The 24,955-nt window shown below is 37.4% G+C and overlaps 1 protein-coding gene across 1 annotated transcript; it reads right to left on the bottom strand.

The window, feature by feature from the left end:
* Nucleotides 1-379: 379 nt before the first annotated feature.
* MTMR6 (myotubularin related protein 6) lies at nt 380-24,023 on the bottom strand. The gene is made up of 14 exons (XM_021530644.3): nt 23,935-24,023; nt 19,946-20,062; nt 17,881-18,043; nt 16,818-16,975; nt 16,000-16,128; nt 14,831-14,965; nt 13,585-13,717; nt 8,838-8,947; nt 7,686-7,811; nt 6,438-6,487; nt 5,445-5,645; nt 4,739-4,873; nt 4,533-4,659; nt 380-2,740 (listed from the first exon to the last, which is right to left on the bottom strand). The coding sequence occupies exons 1-14, from the start codon at nt 23,956-23,958 to the stop codon at nt 2,480-2,482; spliced, it is 1,869 nt and encodes a 622-aa protein (XP_021386319.1). The 5' UTR covers nt 23,959-24,023; the 3' UTR covers nt 380-2,479.
* Between the last annotated feature and the right edge of the window lie 932 nt (nt 24,024-24,955).

The following is a 24,955-nucleotide window of genomic DNA, read 5'->3' as shown; positions in this document are numbered from 1 at the left end:
GGTTGAGCTGGCAGGGCTACCTGAACCTTACAAAGTGGCTGCTCTACAAAATAGCCTTATAAAACTCTATTTACATATTAACTGAAGTAAAATATTTACTTCAGAGCAGGAAGTATTGTATTTTTCGATCAAGAAACAAGCTCAGTGCCTGAGCATTTTATGGCACTTTAAAGGTGACTTAACATACCTACTGTGATTTAAAATAAAAACACATTCCAGTTCCTTTCCCTAAGAAGTGAATTCTGCCAATAAAAAGGACCTGAAGACTGAAATAAACTCCAAGTAACAGTACTGAAGGGGAACAGATCTTCTCTCCAAAATCCTTGTATACAGGGGCGCACTCAGACGGCTGTTAAAGTAAAAACAATATACAACAATATTCACAAAAAAGCTTAATATAATCTTTTGAGTCTATAAACTCTAAGCAATAAATAGGAAAAGTGTACATGATACACCAGAGCAGCTAAATATTAAAACAAGTACAAATTGGTAACACTTACCTATATTGTCAGCAATAAGTTTGTTTCACTACTGTGATATAATACAAGCTAATGTACAAGATGTTTTTACAAAGGAAAACCACAGAACAAATTTAATACAGAAGGTGAGGGAGAAGGGAAGACAATAAATAACAAGGCACAAAAATCTCTCTTGCTGCAACCCTGTAAGGCACCACTTGTGCAAACATGAAACTATCAAAACCTGTAGTGGAGACATTCTAGACATATTTAAGTAACTGGATAATATATTTTAAATGTGACACTATGCTTATATTCTTTGAAAATAAAAATGCTTATGTTTTAAAAATCAAATTAGTGAAATGGGTGAATTAATAGCCAAATATAAGAGTCACAGGTGGTTTCTCCCAGACAGCTCCACTAGTGCACCTTGATCTTGACCCATACTAGCCTTGCTAAGAGTCCTGGATCCAATATGGTGCAGAGGGAAATGCTGCCAAATTATGTCAGATTGTGCACACCAGTAATTGTGACAAAACACACTTCAGGGATTAGGATGAGAATTAAATAACTTTCATTTGAAACCAAAAATTATTTAAATCAAGATGTAAAAGATCAGTAGCATTAATCTAACATAATTAGGGATCTTAATACCCAAAGCTATAATTCATACCTCTATTTAAGAACTGGGCACCAACATTTTTCTTCCTAATTCTATTGCCTGCTCAGAAAATCTATCATGAGACAAATTTCAGAAAACCTTCTCCCTTACCAGAAGATTACAGATACATAGTTAAGCACACAAACTGTAAATTTCTCCCTTTTTTCTTATGTTCCATGGTCTCTACTGCATCCTGCTATAAGAAGTTTTTGTCCTGTCTCCAAATACATAGAAATCTCCAGATACTAAAATTACTTTAAATATGCACAGGTTGGACAAGTTTTTACAAGGTGAGAAGGGTTTTCACGAATAAACAAAGTTTTCTTCTAATAAAAAATTTAGGAAGCACTCAGTTTCTCATTAGCTTCAGACATGTGACTTTTTTTTTTTAATTTAGGAACAACTTTTTCCAAAAGTTTTGCTTGCATTCTTGCACCTCGAACAACACAGTAATCAATCTGAATGAACTTGATTATTCAGTTACTGGCTAGTTTTGGTTTCTTATGTGGCATATCTTATGTAACACCTAAATACCTTGCCAAAAATCAAAACACTTAAGGTCAAACAACCTGCAGCTTTAATGATGCTCAATCTACTGAGCTGCCAGAGAGGAAAATCAGGTCAATCTATTGTATTTTAAACAACAGAGCAAATGGAAGGAAAAACTGTCTCAAGTGGTAAGTTAACATTCATACAGCTATTTGCTGAAAGGCTGTGCCAGCTTAGGCATGCTTCATTCTTTATATTCAGTCCTGTTTTAAGGGTATAAAAATCTGAGCAAATACAATGTAAACAGAGCCAGGTAGACTGCAGTAGTAAAGGACAAAATCATTGATCTGACAGTTTTAAGGCCAACTATTTATGATTTGAAATATGTCATACTTTTCCATGGCACTTAATACACTGAAAGTGAGTACTGGGTGACACTAAGCAAGGGAATACGTATTCATATGAGATATGTACATGTAGCCTCAATTCCTAAAATAGAAAGTTCAAGTTTTCTTGTCCAAGTAAAATCAATTTCTGAAAGACCACCTGTGGTTTCCTACAATGAACAAAGTAACATTACTATTTAAATCAATTTAGTGCAAACTGACCTTAGTCCAAAGACATAACATTCCTTGATTTTCAGTCACTACTTACCAAATGCCCCTATTTCTTTCAAAAAAACAACTACATATTTCCCCCCCTCCCCTTAAAAGAACAGCAAACACTTGACAACTAGCATGCTGTTCTAGTCTACATTAACAAAACTTGCTGATATACAAATCGTGCTTTGGTCATGCAGCACAGACCCATCCTGAAAACGACCCAGCTCTCCATTTAATCAGTCTAGAAGCAACACAGTGCCAGATGTCAATTAGCAGGTCATCCTAGCCACTCCGTACTCCAAGCTGACAACGGCAGGCTCAGCTTTGGAGAACTCGGACACAAGTTCGCTGTAGCGATTGTCTGCTGTGTTGCTGCCCTCTATGGTTCGCACGGCGTCGTTCACCGGCAGCGGCGGCTGCTCCTTCTGGAAGCACGGAGGGGATTTCAGTGCCACGGGGGCAGGATGAGCAGTCTGCTCCTGTTCCTTCACAAGGACCACATCTGACCGCCCGTTTCTCTGCTTTATTTTCTGAAATACAATGAACAGTTACCAAGAGCGGGCATGACTCTTTACTGATGATACCGTGATTTTAAAGGAATGTATCCCTTTCTTTTGCTGGGCCAACTCAGTGTCTGCAGAACTCTGTTACATATCCTAGCTTAGATATGTAACAGTACAAATGTTAGGCCATTCATTATGAATTTCTTCCCCACAGTTTACAGCTGATGCTACAAGCACTGTTGGCTTAAAATTTGCAGATGGGCAGAAGACAAAGAATGCCTATTAATATCCCTAGAGAAGGAGAGGTTATTCCAGGCTTGCCCCTTGTTTGGTTGCCATCAAGATGGAAATACTTTCTGGAGTAGAAGCAGAGGAAGACAGATGTTAGTATTGTAGCAAGCAGGGATCCTGAAATCTCTTAAAGACCATGAGTCTCTTAGTGACAAAGCAGCTTGATATTTAAAGCCCTTCTATCCTTCCTAAAAACCTCCTAAAAGCCATTTAGATCTAAAAAATGCCAATACAGTTTGTTCAAATGTATGAATACTCTACAAATTGTCAATTAAAACACAGGAAAGGAGAAAAGGATGTATCCTGCCAGCATGAGCAAGAGAATAGGAAAGATTAGGATTAAGGGATTTTTCAGTCACGTGGTTTGGGTTGTTCACTTGTTTCATTTTTGGTTTTAATTCAAACTCACTCACACAGCAACTGGGAGATTGCACTAGTTAACTCATATTTGTTTGTTGATGTGTTTGTATTTTATTAGAACTGAGACTAAAATCCAGAAGACTGGGGTCTCTTGGCATCAACTTTTTATAGATGGAAACATCAGGATTTCAGACAACTACATCTCGTGATCTCTCAAGTGACAAATGTAGGCTCAGGTGAAGTTAACATCTTGGAATGAGGGTCTAGAAAATTCAAAGTTGAGACTTTACTTTCCTTCTTGCTTATTCTTTAGACTGCTTTTTGAGTATTCTTCAACTTTCTGCTTCAATTGTATAAAATTTTTTAAATATAAAGTTAAGATTTGAAACAGTATTAGATTAAGTGACCTGAACTCATTACTTTACAGTAGGATCAGTTTAATAAAATCTTTCCTCCTAGAAAAGCTGTACTTCCCACCACCCCCGCCCCCCAACATAAGATACAGGAATTGTGTTACCATTTCTGTCCACACACAAGTATTAAAACTGATAATCAGAAGACTTCTGCAGACCTTAAAAGGCATTATTCTGAAGTTTCAGCACCTTAAGTGATTGTAACAGAAGTATCAATCAGCCTTTCCTGGCTGTTTACTGCAGCACCTAGAAGTCAATTATAGACATCTGATCTCTGATTAAGCCGTCTTCATAAAAACATTACAATGTACATGACCCATAATTATGATGACTTACAACAGCATGCACCTGCATATGAAGTCAAAAGAAGGAGAATACTTACTGTTTCCATTTTAGTAGCTATAATAGAAATAAAACATTTTCAGTCTCCTTACTTTAGCAACACAGCTGCAGCTACATGGATACCTTGTTATCCAAGATAGTTTAATATAGACTAAGTTTCATAGAAACCTGCCTTCAGTAAGGCTTTGATAGCAGCACTTCTACATAACAGAGCTCATTAATAATGCAGAATAAATAGTGCCTTAGAGCACTATTATAGAATCATAGAAACAAGCAGTGAAAGTCCAAGTCACCATTACAGAGTAAGTGCCAGGCCATACAGCAGTGACATTCAGGTGATAACCAGCAGCACTGTAACACCTATAATCTGAAGAACAGGTCACAAGGGCACACACTTATTTTGTAATACTTACAGCTTCCAGTTCTTTAATGTCTTCCTCCAGCTGTTTGTTTTGTTCACTTGTATTCATGATAAGGTTAAACACAGACTGCCTGGGATGCATACTTCGATCAAACTGATGATACATATTTCTCCAAAACCTGCACAGAACAGACAGCTTTAAGTATGCAAGATAATGACAGAGCTGAAGAAAAGATAATGTATCTTATTTAAACTTACTTAAAATTGAATGATACTGTATTAGGCTCCAAAAGTGTTAGTTCTGGAGAAAAGTCCGGATTATACAGAGGATTCTGATATTTCTTCTGTTCAGACAAAAGGAATGGCCACAAGGAATAGGTCTTCTCTTTTAGCCTTAAAGCAAAAACAGTTAGAGGTCAACACACTTGACAGCAAGCAAACAACCAGAAGATAACTGTTTATGGTGTGCAAGTTTTGCCTACTTGAAACAAATACTTTTAAAATACAATGCAAGAGGAACTGATAAAAACTTCACATAAGCTTTCCAGCTAAATGCACTGAAGATACCTTACTAATACTTCTAAATGAATAGTCTTGAATGGGTAAGAATTTTAAGATTACCTAAAAAGAGATTGGGAGAGGAAATTACATTATACCTCTTAACTTAAGCATACCTACTTTTAGAAGGAAAAAAAACAACAACAAAAAAAAAAAACCAAAAAAAAAAAACAAACCAAAAAACCACAACCAGATGAGCAGGAAAACCTTAACTTTCCCTATGAAAAAGAAGATGTGATTTTCTACCAGAATCAGAAAGTCTGTCTTCAGCCTTCTTCCCTGATGCAGTTCAACACAGGTTTCAGTACTAACAATCCTTCATCTACTCAGAGCCTAAAATGAAGAGTCACAGAAGTTCTTAGTCTGCCAGAATACCCAAAAGACACATTACAATGTGCCTGCTTACTTTAACTCTTCTCGTTCTTTTTGACAGTTTCCAAGGAAGTTACCAAACTGGCACGAATGGACGTGTTCATGGATTTGAAGGAGGAAAGCTTCATTGTATTCAAAGGCTTGTGGAAACTGCTCAGTCAGATTCCACACACTTTCTAAAAACTGGGTGAACACTGGCGAGATCTCTTTTGGATCACCATCCAACTGACAACATCTGAAAAAGATTCCACAAACAGACTGAAACCAGTTTTAGATATCAAGAAGTCTTAGCTGCAATTGTTTTAAAATGACAGCACCTTGATTTGATGCTAGATTTGGAAATTGAGCACCTAATTTCAAAAACTGGGGCAATTTTTGAATAGAAATAAGTCTTTATCTGACCTGTTTTTCTGACTTATAAGTAATCACACATCTATATTAAGTACAAAACAGCAACATAAGACAGCTAAGTTCCTTTGTGTCTAATACTGCCACAGTCAACATATGGAGTATACCAGCTACAAGCAAATTAATAAGCAGTAAATAGCAGCAAAGCTATTGTGATAGCTGATGACAGGCAGATCAAGGGAAAAAACAGAACTCTTAACATAATACAGGACTTCTAAAGGTAGGTGTGACTTCATCATCAAAGTAAACATAAATGCAAACTTATTTTTAAAGATACCGAAATTATGTGTTTCATATTACCGAAATAGCTGAAACTTAGCTTTACATTGGTTTTGCACTGTCTATACATTGGTGCAGACCTTGCTGCAGTCATCAGCTTCTGTGAGCAAGGCACCAGTAGCACTAAAAATTTCCTTCTGCAATATAAATCAATTATCCAGTAGGTATAAACTGCAATACACTGTAGACAGCAGAAGTGCCTTGTCTACTGAAAACAGCTTACTCACTGCTGAACTGGTGCAGTGTGGCTATAAATGCAACATCTACAAGCTGTCTTTTGTTTAAGAATACTTAGCTCAGTTTGCTGTATACACTTTACTGTATCAGAGGAGTGAACTACCTGTCAGAGAACTTATGCCCAAAGGAGATCCAGTCTTTCTCTATCAAGACCTAGAGGGTAAAAAAACCAAAACCTCATGTAAAATATTACTCTATCTTACACCTACAGTATTAACCCCACAAGTTATCAATACATTATACTTTAAATCTGAGTAGAATAAGTTACAGTAGAAACAACTATTTATCACTTTGTAGCTTCTCTATTTTTTTAGAAGCTTTTCACAAGATTCTTAAAGTACATTTGTAAAAACTAGTAAAAAAAGTTAAGCAACTTGCTAATCAGGTAACTGATAATTTTAAGAAAAATGTTGCATGATTTCACTAGTAGATTATTAACTTTCTCTGGTAAAGAATAAGAAAAACGTTAGTACTTCATGCCTGCTGTCATAATTTACATAAAACCAAATAATATATTCTTCCTAACATTTATAACAATAAGTTTGTTCATATCAACACTATCTTGTTTCATCACTTCAGTCACACTATCAAGCACCAAAAAAAACAGGACCTTCAACTGAAATGGACAGGAATTAAGCTGAAAGAAAGGATTAATCAAAACCCAAAAAGATTAAATTACTTCCCTAAAGATTCTCACTATTCACAACAAATTAATCCTATTCTAATTCTTCCTCAACTACACTTTCAGTGCTTGTAATATTTGTATCAGTTTGTTCTAAACAATACACTGAATTAGTTCTATGTACTATCCTTGAGGTGTTATCCCATAACACCTTGCCTTGTCATTGCAGAACACTGATTTTCCTAGTCTAAAATTTGGAATACTCGTACTGAAATTCTTCTCTATATATAAGAAGATTAAGAAATTTAGATTGCTTAGACAACTTTAAGTCTCTATCACTGAGGGAATTGTAATTTTTAGATTTTAAAAATGTTGTTTTACAGTAGCACAGAGCTGCTGTAATTAAGTATGTGTGCTACCTTACACAAGCACTTTGGAATCCTTCTATGTGATAGATAAGGGACTTGCTGGGATGCAAAAGGCAACCATTGCAACATTTCTGCAGGATGACTAAAGCAATCTGCTATTTGTATTTCAGTTTGATTTTAAATTATTTTTTCAAGTAGCAAAATATTTATGTATGAAATATTTATCAATATACTGCAAATCTCATTTTATAGTTTTAACTAAAAGAAAAAAAAAAACAGTATGCTTGCTCCCTTTCACACTCAAACATTTTACACCCTTTCTTTACCAAGGAACAACTCAACATTGTAATGGTCTGCTTACCATGAATCCTTTGATTGTTCTGTAATAGGAATCTAGCAAGAGAGCTCCAAGGGAACAAACTTGGGAAGTCCTATCCCAGCCATCTGAGCAGTGCACCAATACACTTGCACTCTCAACTGCTATTGCCTGCAAAACACAGTTGTTTCTTAATCAATGCTCTTTTCTAGACAGAAGTAAAAAACTAAGTAAATAAATAAATTTAAGAAAACCCCTGTATTTATTTCCAGCTCATACCACAGGCCATCTTATTTAACAAAGCTATAAAAATGTTTACTATGAGGAAAAGATTCAATAGTATCAGAAAGTAGGAACATGTCCTTCGAAGCATAGAAAACTCCTTGAAAATAAATACCACCTTTGCATAAACTAACCTCTACAGGGGTTCCCAGTTCTCTCTCTCCCTCATAAAACTCAATTTACAAGAAAATCTAACAATATTTAGATTACACATTACTGAGTACAGATTAAAAAAACCCAAACAACATGAACTCATCATTAAAGATACCACTCGTTCATCATTATGCTACATAAAAGTAAAGGCCTATGAAATGCTTATTAGCTTCAGCTCCTGTTGGCTCAGACATTTTTGAGTGTCATCATTAGGACAATCACCCACTTTTAGCAGAGGTAACTCCTTGTTATTTCACCTAGCAAAAACAAAGATCCAGGTTTTTTCCTTACCCATTACCATTAGACCAAGCCCTTGGCTTTGTAAGTGCTTGGCAAAGGCAATTGTTCCTCTGAATTATTCACAGAATCCTATTTCCTTGCCAAATGAACTCAGAATAGCCACCTTGGCTGCTCTACAATTACTGCCCCAGTTCTATTTTTCAGAATACACTAAATAACAGTTTATTCCATCCACCAGCAAACTGGTTACACTTTTCAAAAATACGTAAAGAACCAGGAAGCATAAGAATCCGAGCAAACAGCATTCATAAAATCCCAGAACATTGGCTGGAATGTTTAACATTTCCAATCATATAGAAACATGTAATACGTTAACCAGCATATTAGATGTACTGGTATATATAGTAAACACCTATCTCCAAAAAGATCAACTGCAGAATTTTACATATTGCATAATATTAAGCATAATTTTTCTGGAGGAAGTCAACTTCCCACCAAATAAAGAAGCAGTATGCAAGTTACCTTGGCTAGGAAGACAGCAGCATCCAACACAGCTTTGATGTGACGAAGCCATCCAGAATTCTCCAGACCAGACAAAAAGTCATTGACAGACAAACCCCTTGTGCCACTGACTGAAAGAAACCAAGAGTTAAAAAGCCTTAAGCAGCTGTAGCTACCTACACCCTGCAATGCAGAAAGAAGAATAATTTCATGTTGTATCTAATCCTCTATGTTCTAAGTTGAATGGCAGTTTCCTGAAAGATTTATAATCAAATGGTTAAGGCAGGGGTACTACAAAATGTTCTCCACTCAGAATTCAGCTCTGTAGAACTATATAACCATGAGCGGCAAGTGTAAGATTTTTGTGGTTTTTTGACAAAATAACATTCCAAGTAAATACAATGGTTTTCCCCACCAGGAAGCCTTACTCTCATCACCATGGAAGGCAAAGCACATATCAAAGGCTCACTGGAAATACTTAATTAGTAGTAGGGAAGTAGCTGCATCCAGACAATATACACAGTTCAGAGTAGTCACACTGCTAGAGTTTTGTCACCTCCACCCTGCACAGGAGAATAAAGTAAGCGCAGTACAAGAACACAGGGATGAATTAAATCCACTGAAATTTTGTCTACCTTCACACTTGACACACTACATTTCAGACTGATCTGTACCATTCTTCCCTAATATACTTGAATCCTGTAACGATAATGTCAATTCAGGGAGCAAGGAAGAACTCAAACTAAAGGAAAGATGCTTTGCAGTGTAGCAGCAAGAGATACAGAAGTAGACTGAAAGGTTCTCACCAATTCTCAGAACCAATTCACACATAAAACAGATAACCTGTTTCTTGTAAAATTTTGAATAGTAACTCACACAGTTACTATTCAAACATGACAAACTTCTGGAATTTAAAAAAAAGAAATCTGCTGGCTAACATAGCTTCAGCTATGGGTAATTCTAAGAGAAGACACCCAATGCTGCTAGCTACAAAAATACCTGCCTCTTCCACAGTGGAAGCCTACTTTCCACTACACTTAACAGCTAGACTTGATGACCTTAAAAGTCTTTTATAACCTAAATGATTTAATGATTCTAAAGCATTGGCCCCAGATGAAAATAAAAAGGTTCTGTAGATGAAAATCAGCAGTAGGAATAGAATCAGCTGCAAAATCATCTTTATCTCTGGCCATGGAAGGAAGTGAGTCAGCAGCAAAAGCAGAGAAAAAAAAAAATTATCAAATCATTCTGTGATGCAGCTTCATATTCAGTCAAGTCCCCTGATGTAATGAGGGCTGTAAACTCAAATCACTGCCTCCAAGAGCTTTCCTGTACCTGCACTAGATGTTTCTCAGATTTCAGTCAAAGAAGTGCTGTTACACTCCCCACTGTTCAGGAAGATTCATAGTGCCAGGTGCTGATGAATACTAGAAGAATGACAGGCTTCCAAATAAGTATTGCAGCACCTTTTCTAAACCCCACAGATCATCATCATCTACAAAACTACCTAGCAAATCACACAGCCCAATGAAGTATCAGATCATCATGAAATCCCAGGATAGAAGACCTACTTTTAAAGGTTAGTCTGTAAGTATCAGTAAAAGAAGTAAAAGCAAGCTAGTTTTCCCCTGTCTTTTAAAGGCAAGAGCTCTGCTTCCACAAGATCTGGCACATGGAGGAAATAGATGAGAATGAGCAAGCTGAAAGATCAAGTCATTCTCTATACCAGTGGTTCTATACACTTGATCAGTCACAACAGTACACAAACAAGTCCAAAACTTTGGTAAAGGAAAGAAATTGAAAATACTCAAGTATCGGGAAATTCAAACAACTGCAGAGAAGGGACGGGACAAAGCCATGTCTAGAGGAATTCTTCATGGCAGCACAGCTACACATTCTGTAGCTTATCATTTACAGCACAAGCTTTCCAGCTAGAAAATAATCAGGCTTCTAGCCCTCAGTTTGTTTTCACCCAGATACTGCTGTCAAAATCTGCTTTTGATCAGAATTTTCAGCTTTGCAGAAATATTTCACAACTAGTAATTCCCCTTTCTAGCTAGATTTCTATATTTTTATAAACAAAGGCACAGATAGGAACACATATGTTGAGCCCCAAGAGTTATTTTCAATTTCTGTGAATTAACATAGGCATTTTTATACTAGTTGGTGATTAAATCAAATGCATTGGTACCGGTCCAAATCTTATATGCTAAAAAAAAAAAAAAAAAAAAAAAGTTATTTTCCAGTTCCTTATGGTCTTTTGAAAGGTGAAAGATAATTTATGGTACCATTTATAGTACCAGTCAGATAATTCAGCTACTTCACAATAAATAGGATTCAAGATAGTTGTGCATATATGGATGGATCCCACCATAAAAAACACAAGCCCTATGTGCACATGAGGCCCTAAACCTCAATATTTCCTTGCTTGATTGTCATTACTCACACTACTAGCAAAGCCTCAGACAGCAGTTCAGGAGGTGACTAGACCTGCAGAGTGAAGCATAGCAGGTTGCAGGCAGGGCTTTTTATAACAACTAAAAGGACCTAGATAATCCCTTGCCCTATATAGCTATATAGAAAACTCCTATATAGAAAACTCTATATAGCTCACCAAACTCCCTCAGTTAACACACTTCCACCACCAAAATATATGCAACAGACTGCAACAACTGCTGAGCCTTATTCCCAAACATTTTCTGCAGAAACTTCCTCTTGACATACCCAAAACCTTTTTGCTTATCAATCCTTTCTGTTATATAACATTGTAATTTAAATATATAAAACCTGAACTTTGTATTTAGTGTCACAGCTACAAACTTAGTCTATGCAAAGTTTCTGCCATGACTGGTGTAGTCTGCTCGTTGATAGAGCAGACATCACCATGTTCACTCTGAAGAAAACTATTTTAGAAAAGTTTTGAACCACTGCATGCAAGATATTTAATTAAGAGCTGAATCCAAAATGAAGACTACACTGTAAATCCCCCTACCAAGCTCCATGGTGTAGTCCCGTTACAAAAGGATGTTGGGAAGGATTTTGTCTCACATTTGGCGTGACAGTGGAATCTTTAGTTTCTGAAGGAAATCAGGCAAACAGACACAGAGCCAAGGAGCAGGACACAACAAACAATGAATAACTGTTGTTTGTTATAAAAAGCCCAAACAACTGAGGGCAGTCCCAGTTACAGTGGTGCTTGAACAAACAGCATCACTGGTATCATGCTCTGATTTGAAAACATTCAGTCCAACACATTCAGGGGGAGTACATAGAAGCTAAATGGCATATTTCCCATTTTCAGTTGTGAACCATTTTCATGGCATTTTCTTCCTGATCATCCCACTTGACGGCACATTTCTACAAGGGGCTGAAGAGTAAATTATTGCAGACATCCCTAAATTTTAAGGGTCCTTTCTACCCCAAAGATGCTTCTACTTCTAAAGTGGCATTCAGCAAAACTCAAATGAATCATACAGACTGAACAGAAGTAAAACCACTGTGTTCTTTACCAAAAAACTTACGTGGAAAACAAACAATAGAGATTACTAATTATTTTTGTTCAACAGTGTTTAAACAAACCAATTCTCCACACAAGGAAAAGCTCAAACATATTCCATACCCTTAAAGATACAGACACATTTAGTAAGTATTGCTGGTGGGAAGCTAATTCAAATGGAATGAATATGAAGTCTGTGAAGTTTAACTGTGTGATGCACATACTTCTGCATCAGATCTTATTACACAGGAGCAGGCCTCTTAAAAAATTAAAACAACAATCAAGTTTTATTAGCTAATTTCCTAGAATTGAACATATTAGTAAAAGAAAGGGGGATTACGACAAATCTAAAAGCTCAAGATCAGGATCATGCTTCTCATCTTTCCTTTAGGGAAAACACATGCAGGAGTAACCAGAAAGATCCATATTATAAAAGCTCAGCAGGTTCTGTGCTCAGTGCCTGAAGAATGGGTTAGCAGCACATCCAGGATCAATGAAAATAAAGATTACAACGCTAGTCTGTAAGATTTCTTGATCAATGTAACAGCATGTCTTCATCAAAACAGGCTTCCATTCAAGTGTAAACCTTCTCTGTCTCTGGAAATACTCGCATAATTCCAGAAGCCAAGTACTTACACATGTATTGTGTGTCAGGTGTGGAAGCTTCACTTCTGCCATTGTATTCTAATCTCAAAATCCACAAAATGTCTTAAATTTTCTCTCAGCTGTCTACTTAAAAAAATATTAACAGAATTATGAACACAGTTCTGTCTCTCCATTTTAACCACCAGGAGGCAGGCACTGATATGGTGAAGTGGCTCACATTTCCCCTTGCCCTCTTCTCTACAAATATCTACAAGCACAGAAGTGGCTCACCAAGTCAAAGAGCTCAAATTTTGTACAGACCATATGCTCATCGTGAATTCTGTGGAACAAAGTGCCCCTTGGAGAACTGATATTCTGTAAATGAAAATATATCAACAGGCACACACTTGGAAAATAGGGCAGTCTTTCCCATGGACATACTAACAAAGCTCACTGAAGACATATGCGCCATTCAATTTTCTTCAAAGTAACTCCATTTGGTTGGGTTTACAGTTTGAAGGCCGAGGTTTAAGGTCATTCATTACCACAGAGCACATCAAACTGGTACTAAACACAGAGCTGGAATAAACCATAGAAACATCAATGCCATTTGTGTAACCTATTATTAAAGACTTCGGAAAAACACCCTGTTTTCAAATACACTATTTTAGTACGGTTAGAACATACCTTCCAGGAGTTTTTGCAGGCTAGATCTCATTACATGAATATTTTCAATGCCAACAAACTGGAACCTAATGTTTGAGTAGTTGTCTTCATTCTCATAGCCCTTCCCAGCAGCTCGGTTAGCCATTGCATTAAGCTAAAAAGAGGAAAATAAAAATACAGAAAAATATTCTTGGAATAAAAAAATCAAATCAAGAAACAAAAGTCAAGCAATTTCAATTGAATACATTGGGGAAAAACCCAAAATAACACATAGTATAAACAGATTCTAATATAGTTTGTGGCAAATCATCTTAAAAACACTGAAATATAAGAAAAGGACGGTATATACATATAAAAAAATAGTCTATATTTAGACCTGACATATCTGAATAATGCAGTAATTCCCGTTCTCTTCTCCAGATTCCTAACTAATAAGCCTTTATTTGTGTCCAAACATTTCTAAGTAAAGACACTACAAACATCTCACCTACAAAGAAAAGAGTAAGACCTAGACATTTTCAGCTCCTGCGTTCAGACACTTGAGTGAACTTAATACTAACTGAAATGAAGACGGGTCTAAAGAGTGAGAATTAGCCACACATTGTAACACAGGTAGTAATATAATTTAACTTAATAAATAACAGAATTCAGTTTAGACAGTGATGAAGTATGATGGTGAAGCACTGGAAAACACTGCCCAGGAAAGTTGTGGATCCTGGAAGTGTTCGAATCCAGATTGGATTGAGCTCTGAAGACCCTCATCAGAGGTTGGAGATGATGTTTAAGACTTCTTATAACTCAAACCAATCTATGATGACCTCAAAATGCCTAAACAGAATTTCCTCCACTTCCTCATTTCTGAGATAGTTTGTACAGATCATTTACACAGAAAATAGTACTTTTCCCCCATTCCAAAAGAAACCACATCACAGCTCACCATTTCATGAATTTAATTTCCAACAGTTAAAATTATCTGGATCCCACTCAACTGTTCATTTCTTAATTATGATTTAAGTATATTTTAAAATGCCCATTTCAAAGTGTAGCAGTATATTCAAAGAATTCTAGCTGAGTACTGAGACAGGTTCAACTTCTTTAAGAAAGCAAGTAATTAAAACACCTGAACAGAAAGGCCTAACCTTATCTTTACAACATTTTTGCTCATGATAAGACTACTACTTGGCTCCAAATTTTTCAGAATTACATTGTACCCCTCCACTCTAATATTCAGGAGGAGAGGCTTCTCTGCAGCACCAGAAGTAGGTACCTTGGGCCTGGTGTCCATGACGTACATGTAGCGATTTGAAGGATTTGCTTTACTGATGGCTTGCAACATGTGCTCATCTTCCAGGCACCTGGCACTGAAACCGGAGAGAGGCTGACTGCATCTGCAAATTGCAGCCTGTCAGAAACAACAAAAAACAAATCAGCATCACTTTAATACCTGTACTTGAAGTGCTTTGCAAAATCTCAAAAGACACTGAAACAAATTGTTTCATTCAGCAGACAGAACCAGCAAATTGAATAAAGTTCAGATGTTTCAACTTTTTAAGCACACCCCTTGGAAACTCTGAAAAACAGTACCTACAACTTAAATCTAAAGTGTCATCAGAATGGTTTTTCAGGTTCATCTTCATATACATGGTATCAGTTTACATAATTGACATAAAAACTTACAAAAGTACAGGCTGGGAAAATTATATTTTAGGAAAGCAAGCTACTCCCTTAATATGGATTGAATTATGTGTGGTTTTACTAATGCAGTCATGATTTTATTATTGCAAGTGCAATTTGTTATCATCTAATGTAATTTTTGTAATGTAAGTTTCAATTATATGTTGTATTTCAGAAGGTATCAGGTACATCTTCCATTATTCAAATAACGATATAATTATGTTCAAATACATCTAGTAACTTCATATTCATCTGAAAAATTCTTTAACTCAGCAAAGTGACAATACTCCTTCCACTGCTGAGACAGGTACATGCTAACTTACACCACTCTCTGCAAAATCTTATTTCCTACCCTGTAGATTTTTTTTACCTTGTAAATAACTCCTTGAAGAACCAATTCTATTATTTTGTTAGTTCATCTGTTTGGGTTTTTTTCCCTACAATTTTCACCTAAAAGATTTTATTCCTGACACATCAAGGAAGACAGATACCTTAAGAGAAAGCTATCCTCAGTTACCTTCATGTTAGTTTTTGAAACTTCAGTACATTCAACTGATTACTTAAGGTTTTCTTTCAAACTGGCTAGGCTTACGCTGCATCCTGTTAGGCACCACTCCTGTCAGCTGTATTCAGGGTTATCCTGAGTCACACCCTTGCCATAAAAGTCACTGTATTTGAACCTCCTCACCAACCCTTGAACTACTGCCAAATGTTGAGAAATACTTTTCAGCATATTCACAATAAAAGGAAACCACACTATACCTCTTTATTTTTATGATAATATGACAACACTGGGAATCTTCCTTTGCTTCTGAACTTGGAGCTACCAACAATTATAGGCTTGCTTGCAGTTCTGGGAACATAAAGTTCTCTAGGATACGTTTCACAGATCTGAAAGACACAGATACACAGAAAGGATTTTACAGGCAAGACACAAAGCCTAACCTATTCAACTTGAAAGGTGTAAGGTGAATTAAGACACAAAAGAGAAACACTACTGTGTTTCTTTATACAAATGAAAACAACTCAAAGGAGATGCACCATGGATGAAAGTAGTACAAACTGATATCCAAGTTATACAGCCAAGCATGACCATACCAGCATTCACTCTCAAGAATGCAACTCCGCACTAGAATGCTAAGAATGGGTTTCAAATAAAATACTGAAATTATTTCCCTCATTTTTAATACTTGCAGACTACAAAGTAACATGAAATCTAATCTCAGACTCAGCCACACCACCACAACCAGCGCTGCAAAATAAAGTAGAATCCTGCTCAGTTAAGAAAGACATAACGAAGCTGTAGAGCACCAGAATCACTGGGGCTAAGCTTCAAACAGGTAAGCATCCATCAGAACAATCCCAAAGAATAGGGCATACACACACACACACTCTTTCAACCCTGGAAAAACCTCAATTAGGAAGTTGTGAGATTGCACACTGATTAAGGAGTTAACTCTCTCTACCTGCATGTTTTTGCTTATATTGCAAGCCAAGTGATTTCACAGCAATAAGTTGTTTTCTACAGGCCTCACCAGAAACAGATGCAGAGCAAAACGTGTTTCCATTACAACACTTACCTTGTAATCACGATTTGCATCAGACAACTGCCAGTAATCATTTGGCACTCCCATTCTCTTATATTCTTCTGCTAGATCAATAAGCTGCCAACCTTTGACTTGCTCAGATTCATTTTGTTTTGGATTATAAGAAAAGGCATACAGTTCTTCATATTTTGCTAAAAGGTAAAGAATATGTAATGGAGAGAGAGTCTTGGGCTTCAAGATTCACAGAGTCAAGACTAGAAAATAGATACCTGACATGCCTGAAATACCTATTCTGCAACTATCCTACAGTTAACTGACATTTACAGATACTTAATCAGAAGTAGGTTATGAAAGTTTTCCTGAGTGTGCTTGACCTATTTCAGAAGAGACATTTCTAAAGCCATAAGGGTCACAAAATGAAGACTGACAAACTTAAGGCAGAATTATTAGAAGATTTCACAAGATCTGAAGGAACAAACTATTTTGGGAGGCAAGAACTAAAATTTTTATCTGCTGACCTTAAAAAAAGGAAGTTTTACAGTTTCCCTTAAAAAAGAAATTCTTTCAAAAACTTTGTTTTTCCTAGTATGTTATTTACTTTGAACAGATGACATCTTGCACTGTTCCAAACACAAAGCAGAAAATGCAAATGACCATATTGACAGATGTCATTTGTAAAGCTGAATTGATAATGTTGTTCTAGCACCAAAATTTCAGCTTTATTTTTGAAAATGCATGAAATTACTAATAACTGATTTGCTTAGTGGGTTTTAATCTATGGAACACACAATTAAGAGAGACTATACACATTTATATTCACAATTTCAGGAACAATACTAGAAATGCAAAAAAAAACCACATAGAGCTCTCTCATTCTGTTAAGGAATACCAGTGACATACAAAAGCCAGACAACACAGCTTCTGAATTTTTATGTTGATTAATATTTAATCAAAAAAGCCATTTATATACCAAACCTATGTGAGAGTTAACATAACATATGCTAAAAAAAAATAGAAAATACATGGTTTTACACACATACACCCCAACTTGTATCCATGCATATACTGCAAAGTCTTTTACAGCTACAAGAATTACCTGTTCTTGAGAGCTGAAGCAAAGAATTATAAATGTCATGACAATCTCTCTCTCTGGGTACAACAAAGTGAACTATCCTGAAGTTCTTGCACTGGATGACAAGGGGGCAGCCAGAAGTAGTCAAGGGAAGTTTTTCCACTGCAGCAATATGATGATGTAGTATCTGTGACAGAAAAATTCACAGAGTAAGCTTGCTGGGGAAAAATAAGGACAGTGTACTACTTAGATCAGCAGATGCAAGACAACACACTAAGCAATGCTGAATATGGATTTTGACTAATTTTGTCAGCCAGTTATAAAAATAAATGCATTTAGAAGCAGAAATCCAAGAATGGCATTTTGATCAGGATAGTAAAATGTATAAAACCTTCATTAATCTCTTCTGTCATTTTCAAGTGTCTCTCCAAGTGCAAAACTGAGATATAAAACTCCACTGCAGTTGTTCAGTTTTCTTTTAACTTTGTTAACTGATAGGCTTATATCTCATTAGACAGTGCCCAGACAGGATATCAATATTTTTTAAGGATCTACAGAAACACGCTTCAGAATTTTAAGACAAAATAAAGGAAGTAAGGGAAAATAATGCAATGTATGAAAAATACAGGAGATCCTGAAGATTTCCAAATTCCAGTATTTAACAGGTACAGATGAAACAGAGATAAGAAAAACATCTCCTATATTACCTACTGTATTAGATAAACATGACAGTTTCTCAGCTAAATGTTTATGACCATTTTAGCAGCACTGTCACAGCAATGGACATAAAAAAGCCCTCCACAGATTTATCTGTGTGGCAAATCAACACAAGATTTAGGTAAACACATAGAAAGAAACAGCTGTTTAACCCTGGGAAGAAAAGCACAGATACATTACCTCAACTGAACAAAATGTTCTTGATAGAATTTCAATTACCTCACTGAAGCAATCAAATCCTCTTAAACATTGATCAGAATTTGACAGGCATCTGAATACTATGCTGCCAAACATGCATTTACAAAGAGACTATCTTGGAGACATTATGATAATTACACCTGGTACTTGCATTATCACCAGAAATGTAGTACTTGGAGTATAGATTCAACTTCCCCAGAATGAAACCTTTTAATGTAGCGCATAGGGAGACACAAGCAAGTAATGCTCCTGAATCATGCTGTCCCCAAAAACCCATTTTGTATGAAAGGATAACAGTTTGGTTTGTACAAAGCTGTATGTTGTATCCAAGAACAAATAATAGAAAAATGAATTTTCTTGAAAGCACGACAAGGCACTTAAGTCAGGTAGCGAGGATACAGGATTAAGGATAATCAAGGAAAATACACCTACAGGAAAAAAAAAAAATTAACAACAGCCAGGGAGATGATATTTCATCCTGGAGGATGGAAGACTTAAGGCACTAACTCAAGTCAGGTGGCTGGACTCCAGTGGGAGCCACAGCTTGATGTCCATATGTATGCCATCAGGGCATGAAACAAAAAAACTAATGGGAAGTACTGTACCAGCTGCCAGCTTGGATTGCACAACACTGGTACTAGTCAACAAGAAGTTGCAGCCCCATCTGAAAGCTTTTATGCCAGAGATGAATACTTGTGAAGAAACAGCTGCTTACTGCTTTAAAAAAGTGCATACTATCTTCATATTCCCCAAACCTGAGATCTTAGGATTTTTGCTATGCCATTTAACCTAGACAGAATCTAATTACAAGGTAAATTAACTCTGAAATTTTAAACCTGATGCTTAACCTATGTATCAGTCTCCCACTCCTCCCTCAGCATTATGGTGCAAGTCAGTTATTTAAAGAAAACCACTGCACATGCATTCAGAAATACAAGTGAAAGCTACAGCAGAAATTACAGCAACTTGAGGAAAAGTCAAAATTTTCAACATGACCTGCTTTCAACTGCAGCAGTGTCACACAAGAGCATAACTTGTGAATTATTAACTCATTATGATACCATGAAGGAGGAGAGTAGAAAGAACAGCTAAGAACATTTTTGTAAACAAATTAAAACTTAGATTAGGAAGAAGAAATGCATCTGGAGAAGCCACAAGCATTCATTATCCTTACCCACGTCTCTCTCTGGCTTGAATCTATGAATAACAGATGAGTTGCTGTAAGGTACAGAGTTCCCGTAAGTGACTTATTGCTCGTGCTGAATCTATCCAGTAATTTCACTTGCTCTACCTGTAACGAAAAAGGGGAAGGGGGAATAAAACTTAAGTTTTAATTTCTGCAGAAATTCAAATTCTAACTTAGCAAAGGCTTTGTTAGTTGGTGCAATAACTTTGAAAATGGTAGGAAACATAACACAGCACACACAAGGCTATTCAGGACAAACTAGAGTGGTCACAAGCTTTGAGACCAACTAGTTCAAATATCCTGTTTCAATACAAAAACATTGAGGTTTTTTTTGTTTCAGTTTTTTTTTAAAGTAGGAATTATTAATTACTAAGCTTTTAGGCTGCTTCCCCAAAACAGCAAACACACACTAACAATTTCCGGGTATTGAGATGCCAGCACTGAATTAAGAGCTGATGTCAGCAACATGCTTTATTAACTGTCTGCACACTCCAAGTCATAAAGACTACACTCTCCTGACTTCCGTTTTAGTTATGTGCTGTCTTTTATAAATGCCCCAACTTCAAAAATAAACATTATCATAACCTTGCCTCATAGTCAAAATACATTCTTAATGAAATGTAAGCATTATACTAATAATTACAAAAACTAGAAATTCAAGGACTCTGCTGGCATTTGAAGCAAATAAGTCATGCTTGAGCCTCCCAAGAGCCAACAACTTCTTCTGGTATTCTATCAACACTGTTATCTCAATCCTATGGAAAATATTTCAAAATAAAAACTATTTCTAGATAGCCTGTATTTTATCTGCTCCTCCTAACTCTGGGGTCCACAGAGTACTCTGTTTGAAACAAGTATTACACTATTCTTTGCATGCAAGAACAGGAAAGGAGTGTAGCAAATGGCTTATCTACGCACATTCCTCTATTTCTTGGCAGCACTGTCTCATTAATGCCAAGTTAAAGCTCTGTGCTACCATTAAATGCATGGCAGAACTCCAAAAACTTCCACACCAGCACGACCAGCATCCAGAGGAGGCAACAAGGAGAGCCCACAGCTACCGTGCTGATGCCAAGCCATTTTTAATTCCTATGTACAGATGTATTTACCTACAAAAAGCGCACACAGAAACAGAAAAAAAATCAGGTATTTCTTATGATCTAGAAGGGCCTAATTTTGCTTTTCAAAGTTAAAAAAAAATTTAATGAATACAAAACATAATGAAGGAAATACAAATACATACTAGAAGTCAGCACTATGATAATATTCCAAATTTCAGTTTAGAAAGCAAAAAATTGGAAACTAGAAGCATCAGTACATCAAAATACATTATGCTGAAACCACCAAGTCCTCAGTTAAAGAGTAGTGTAAGTGAATACACCACAGCCAAAAACACAGAATCCACACTGGGCAGATCTGCAGCAATAATTGCTCCAGTACCTGGCACTGCACCTCCCCAGCCAAGTGAGAAGTGCACAGAAACTGCCCCAGCTTTGCTCCAGTAACACAACCCACAAAATCCTGGCATGTGAGGTTTCCTTCTCCTCCATGTAATAAGGCAGCTTTCCTCAAAGCTGCATTTCTACCTTGGATGAGCACAGACATTGGTGCTCCAACTTCCACTTGCTAGGTAAAGTCTACAAGAATTCTGAAAGCAAATTAATAAATAAACTTTTGTTAAAGACAACCGAGTTAGATTCAGCCTCCATAGATGACATATTAATTTAAACTTTACTCAAACCAGCTTAAATGGGTACTCAGCTTATGATACACATTTTTGCTTTTGCTGACTGATTTGATTTAGCAGTCAAACTAAGCAAAACTTTCCATCTCCAGGAGAAAAAACTCCATCAGTATTTTCACTAATACAGATTTGACTTCAAATATGCAAACAGGTTTCACTGAAGAATTTTCAGTCTTTTCTACCACATTTTGCTTTAAAATATCCTTATGGAAACTATCAAGATTAATTGTACAATCACATATTCTTTACTCTACCACCACATTTAATAAGCTGAGTTTGATAATTTGTTGCTACTTAAATATAAAACTCTCAGAAGTAATTTTTAAGTTTGCCCCACTTCCTTATTTAACATAAAATCTGTTGGACAGTTTAATTTCACAAAAATCTACACTCAATTTCAGGTAGCTGTGTGGAGAGTTCTAAAGAAATTTTAATTTTAACATTCCCAGCAAACTGCAGTTGGAGGAGGTACAAGACCTATTCCACCACCTTCTCCTGGGGATAACAGCTGCCCTGCACAGCAGTTAATTTATGCAAGATTGCACTGCTATTTCAAGTTTATTTCACTATGACTTAACTAAAGTGAAAAAACAGGAATGCCGTCAGATTAGAAAAAGCAGGGATGTCTCAGAACAGCTGGCATGAGCTACAACTGAACCTACACACAAAGTGAATCTTCAAGACCCACAGTGCAGGTTGTACTTTATTCTTCTTGCTTCCTATACCTGTGATGCTTGCCTGTACACATTTTAATCAATCTGGATATTCCATATCAACAGCTTACAAAAAGCTAAGTGAGCAACACAGCTGTAACAAAAGAAATATCACACGATTTCTTACCATGACACTGTTTTTTCAGAATGTATAATTTTTATGGTAGGAATTATAAAAATAATCACTTCAAGTAGTAAAGTCTTTTATCTTACAAATTCTGTTCAGAGCTCATTTATCTCTTCAGTTCTATTGCAACATGAAGTACTTTTTCCCCAGCAGGGCCCCAAAAACACAGTGCAGAAATACAATCACCTGCAGATGCAAAGAAGTCAGCAACCTGCAGCCCTTCTAGTCTCAATTTCAGGTCGAAACTTAAACAGATCCTTTGATCACCAAGACTCGTTGCCTTTAGTCTAGCTTTCATTTTGGAATCAGCTACTGGCTGTAACAATACGATATTAAGTTTCTAAACAAGGACTTTCATGTGTGTAAATAAACAGCTGACAAAGAAAGTTTATCTCCACTCTGTCAGTGTGGTGTGAGACTAATAAAGCGACACTAATGGTAGTTTCATCAGAGACCTTCTTTCTGTTTCATATATACACACGTATATTAAAAATAAGAGCAGCTATACACATTTATATAAAAGTTATGTAAGTTATTACTAAAAAAATATAGAAGCCTTTTCCTTTACGTAATTATTGGTTGTGAATCTAGTACTGCGACACAAACTATGAAGGCTCCTTTTCTAAACATATCTATAAAGCTACTTTAAAGTCAGACTACCAGGTTCAGGAGTGAATCACAATTCCGAGGACCCAACAGACAGGGGGAGTCTTTTCATCAACCTCTGGAGTCAGGGATGATGAGCAAGGTGAGAAAAGTACTGTTAGAAATTTAATTCTATAGAAGCTGTGACTTAAGAACTCATTTAAAAATTAGTCACAACAAGATAAACCTTCCTTTTGCATCTTCATTATACAAAGAAGACTAACACACTAATAACAGGAAATAAAAGCCATAGAAGTCTACAATGTCAGCTACAGCTTAGCTAACATGTTTTTAATAGCCTAAAACATTACACAGGCACTGACGGCCTGCGTATTTAACAACACACACTGAAATATTCAAAAAGGAAAAAACAAATCGGTTGTTTTCACAACAGATTTGCCTCCAAAACTAGAAAAGCTGCACGGAACCATATCCAGAGCAGACAAAACAACTGCAATCCCCTCCCAGCTCGCTCCTCCCGTTCCCCACTCCACCACAAAAACCCCTACACCAGGATTTTTAGCGTCTTCCCCTTATTACAGACACCGGGGTACACCGGAGCAGCACGCCCGGCGCCCGCCACCCTTCCAGCGGCACGGGCCGCTCCGGAGCCCCTCGCGGGGAGGCACCAGCCCCAAATCAGCAGGAGGGAGGGGAAACAACAACGCCCTCGCCCTCAGCGGACGGGCTGGGCGGGCCCTCCCGGCCCCACATCACCCCAGCTCCCGTGCCGCAGCAGCAGGGGTACCTTGGTGGTGCGGATGTGCTCCATGGCCGTGCCCGCCCGCCGCAGAGCCGGGCCCGCCGCAGAGCCGGGCCCGCGGCCGCGCCGGCTGCGCTTCCGGGGCGGGGCCGCGCGCCCCGCAGCGCCCCCGCGCGGCCAGAACGGAGAGGGGCGGGAGCGGCCGGAGGGCGGCGTGGGAGAATGGCGGGGAGGAGAGACTCTGAGGAACTCGGAAAGGAAAACACGGTTCTCACTCCCGGGTGGAACGCGGGCGGCGCACCCGACCTCCCACACACAGCGTAACCTAAGGGGGACTAAATGGAGGGTAGGGCAGAGGCAGACCCCGCGGCCAGGCTGTCGAAACCTTTGCAGAGGTGGGAATTCGGTGGTGCTTTCCAGTGGATAAGCCACACAGCAGCTGAAAACCAAGGGGGATAAAGGAAGATGCGCTGCTGTTGAATCAGCAACCGTGGCGAAATCACTCTCCTTGGACTGACACATGCTCCCATCATCTCAGATACTATCCTGGGGTACCTGCCTGCCAACGTACAACCACCCCTCGCTGACTAAGATGCATGACTAAAGTCACTACATGTCCACCTAGATGTAAAGAAATAATATAACAGTGAGTTAAGGATGAGAAGTTAGGTTAGACTGTCATAACTCCTGGGATCGGTCGATGGGCTGAACGAGTCTTCTCTCCCACGGGAATGCCTAAGAACTGTACCCATGGGCCCCACGATAGTGAAAGAAATTAGATTTATGTGTCTTTACAAACAGACCAGTTTAATCTCCTTGTACATAGACCTGGGGACTTACAGATAGTGAAGTTACAGAAGAAAATACTAGTTCTAGAAAATGCTACTAATCAACACAGACTGTTGCTCAGCCACGGCCGTGTTATATTCTTGAACCTATAGAAAGTTCATAAAAGAATTATGAAAATTTCTTTTATGACAAAAGAGGGATGCATATTAAACAGGGGAATAGAGTAGTTGTTTTGGGAAGTCTGTACCTTCCAAGTACCTCAGCCAGTGGGGAAGAA

This window comes from Lonchura striata, chromosome 1, assembly GCF_050655825.1.
Source record: "Lonchura striata isolate lonStrDom1 chromosome 1, ASM5065582v1, whole genome shotgun sequence".
Classification (NCBI taxonomy): domain Eukaryota; kingdom Metazoa; phylum Chordata; class Aves; order Passeriformes; family Estrildidae; genus Lonchura; species Lonchura striata.
The sequence above is the reverse complement of the archived record's forward strand: the minus strand, read 5'-3'. Positions and strand labels throughout refer to the sequence as shown.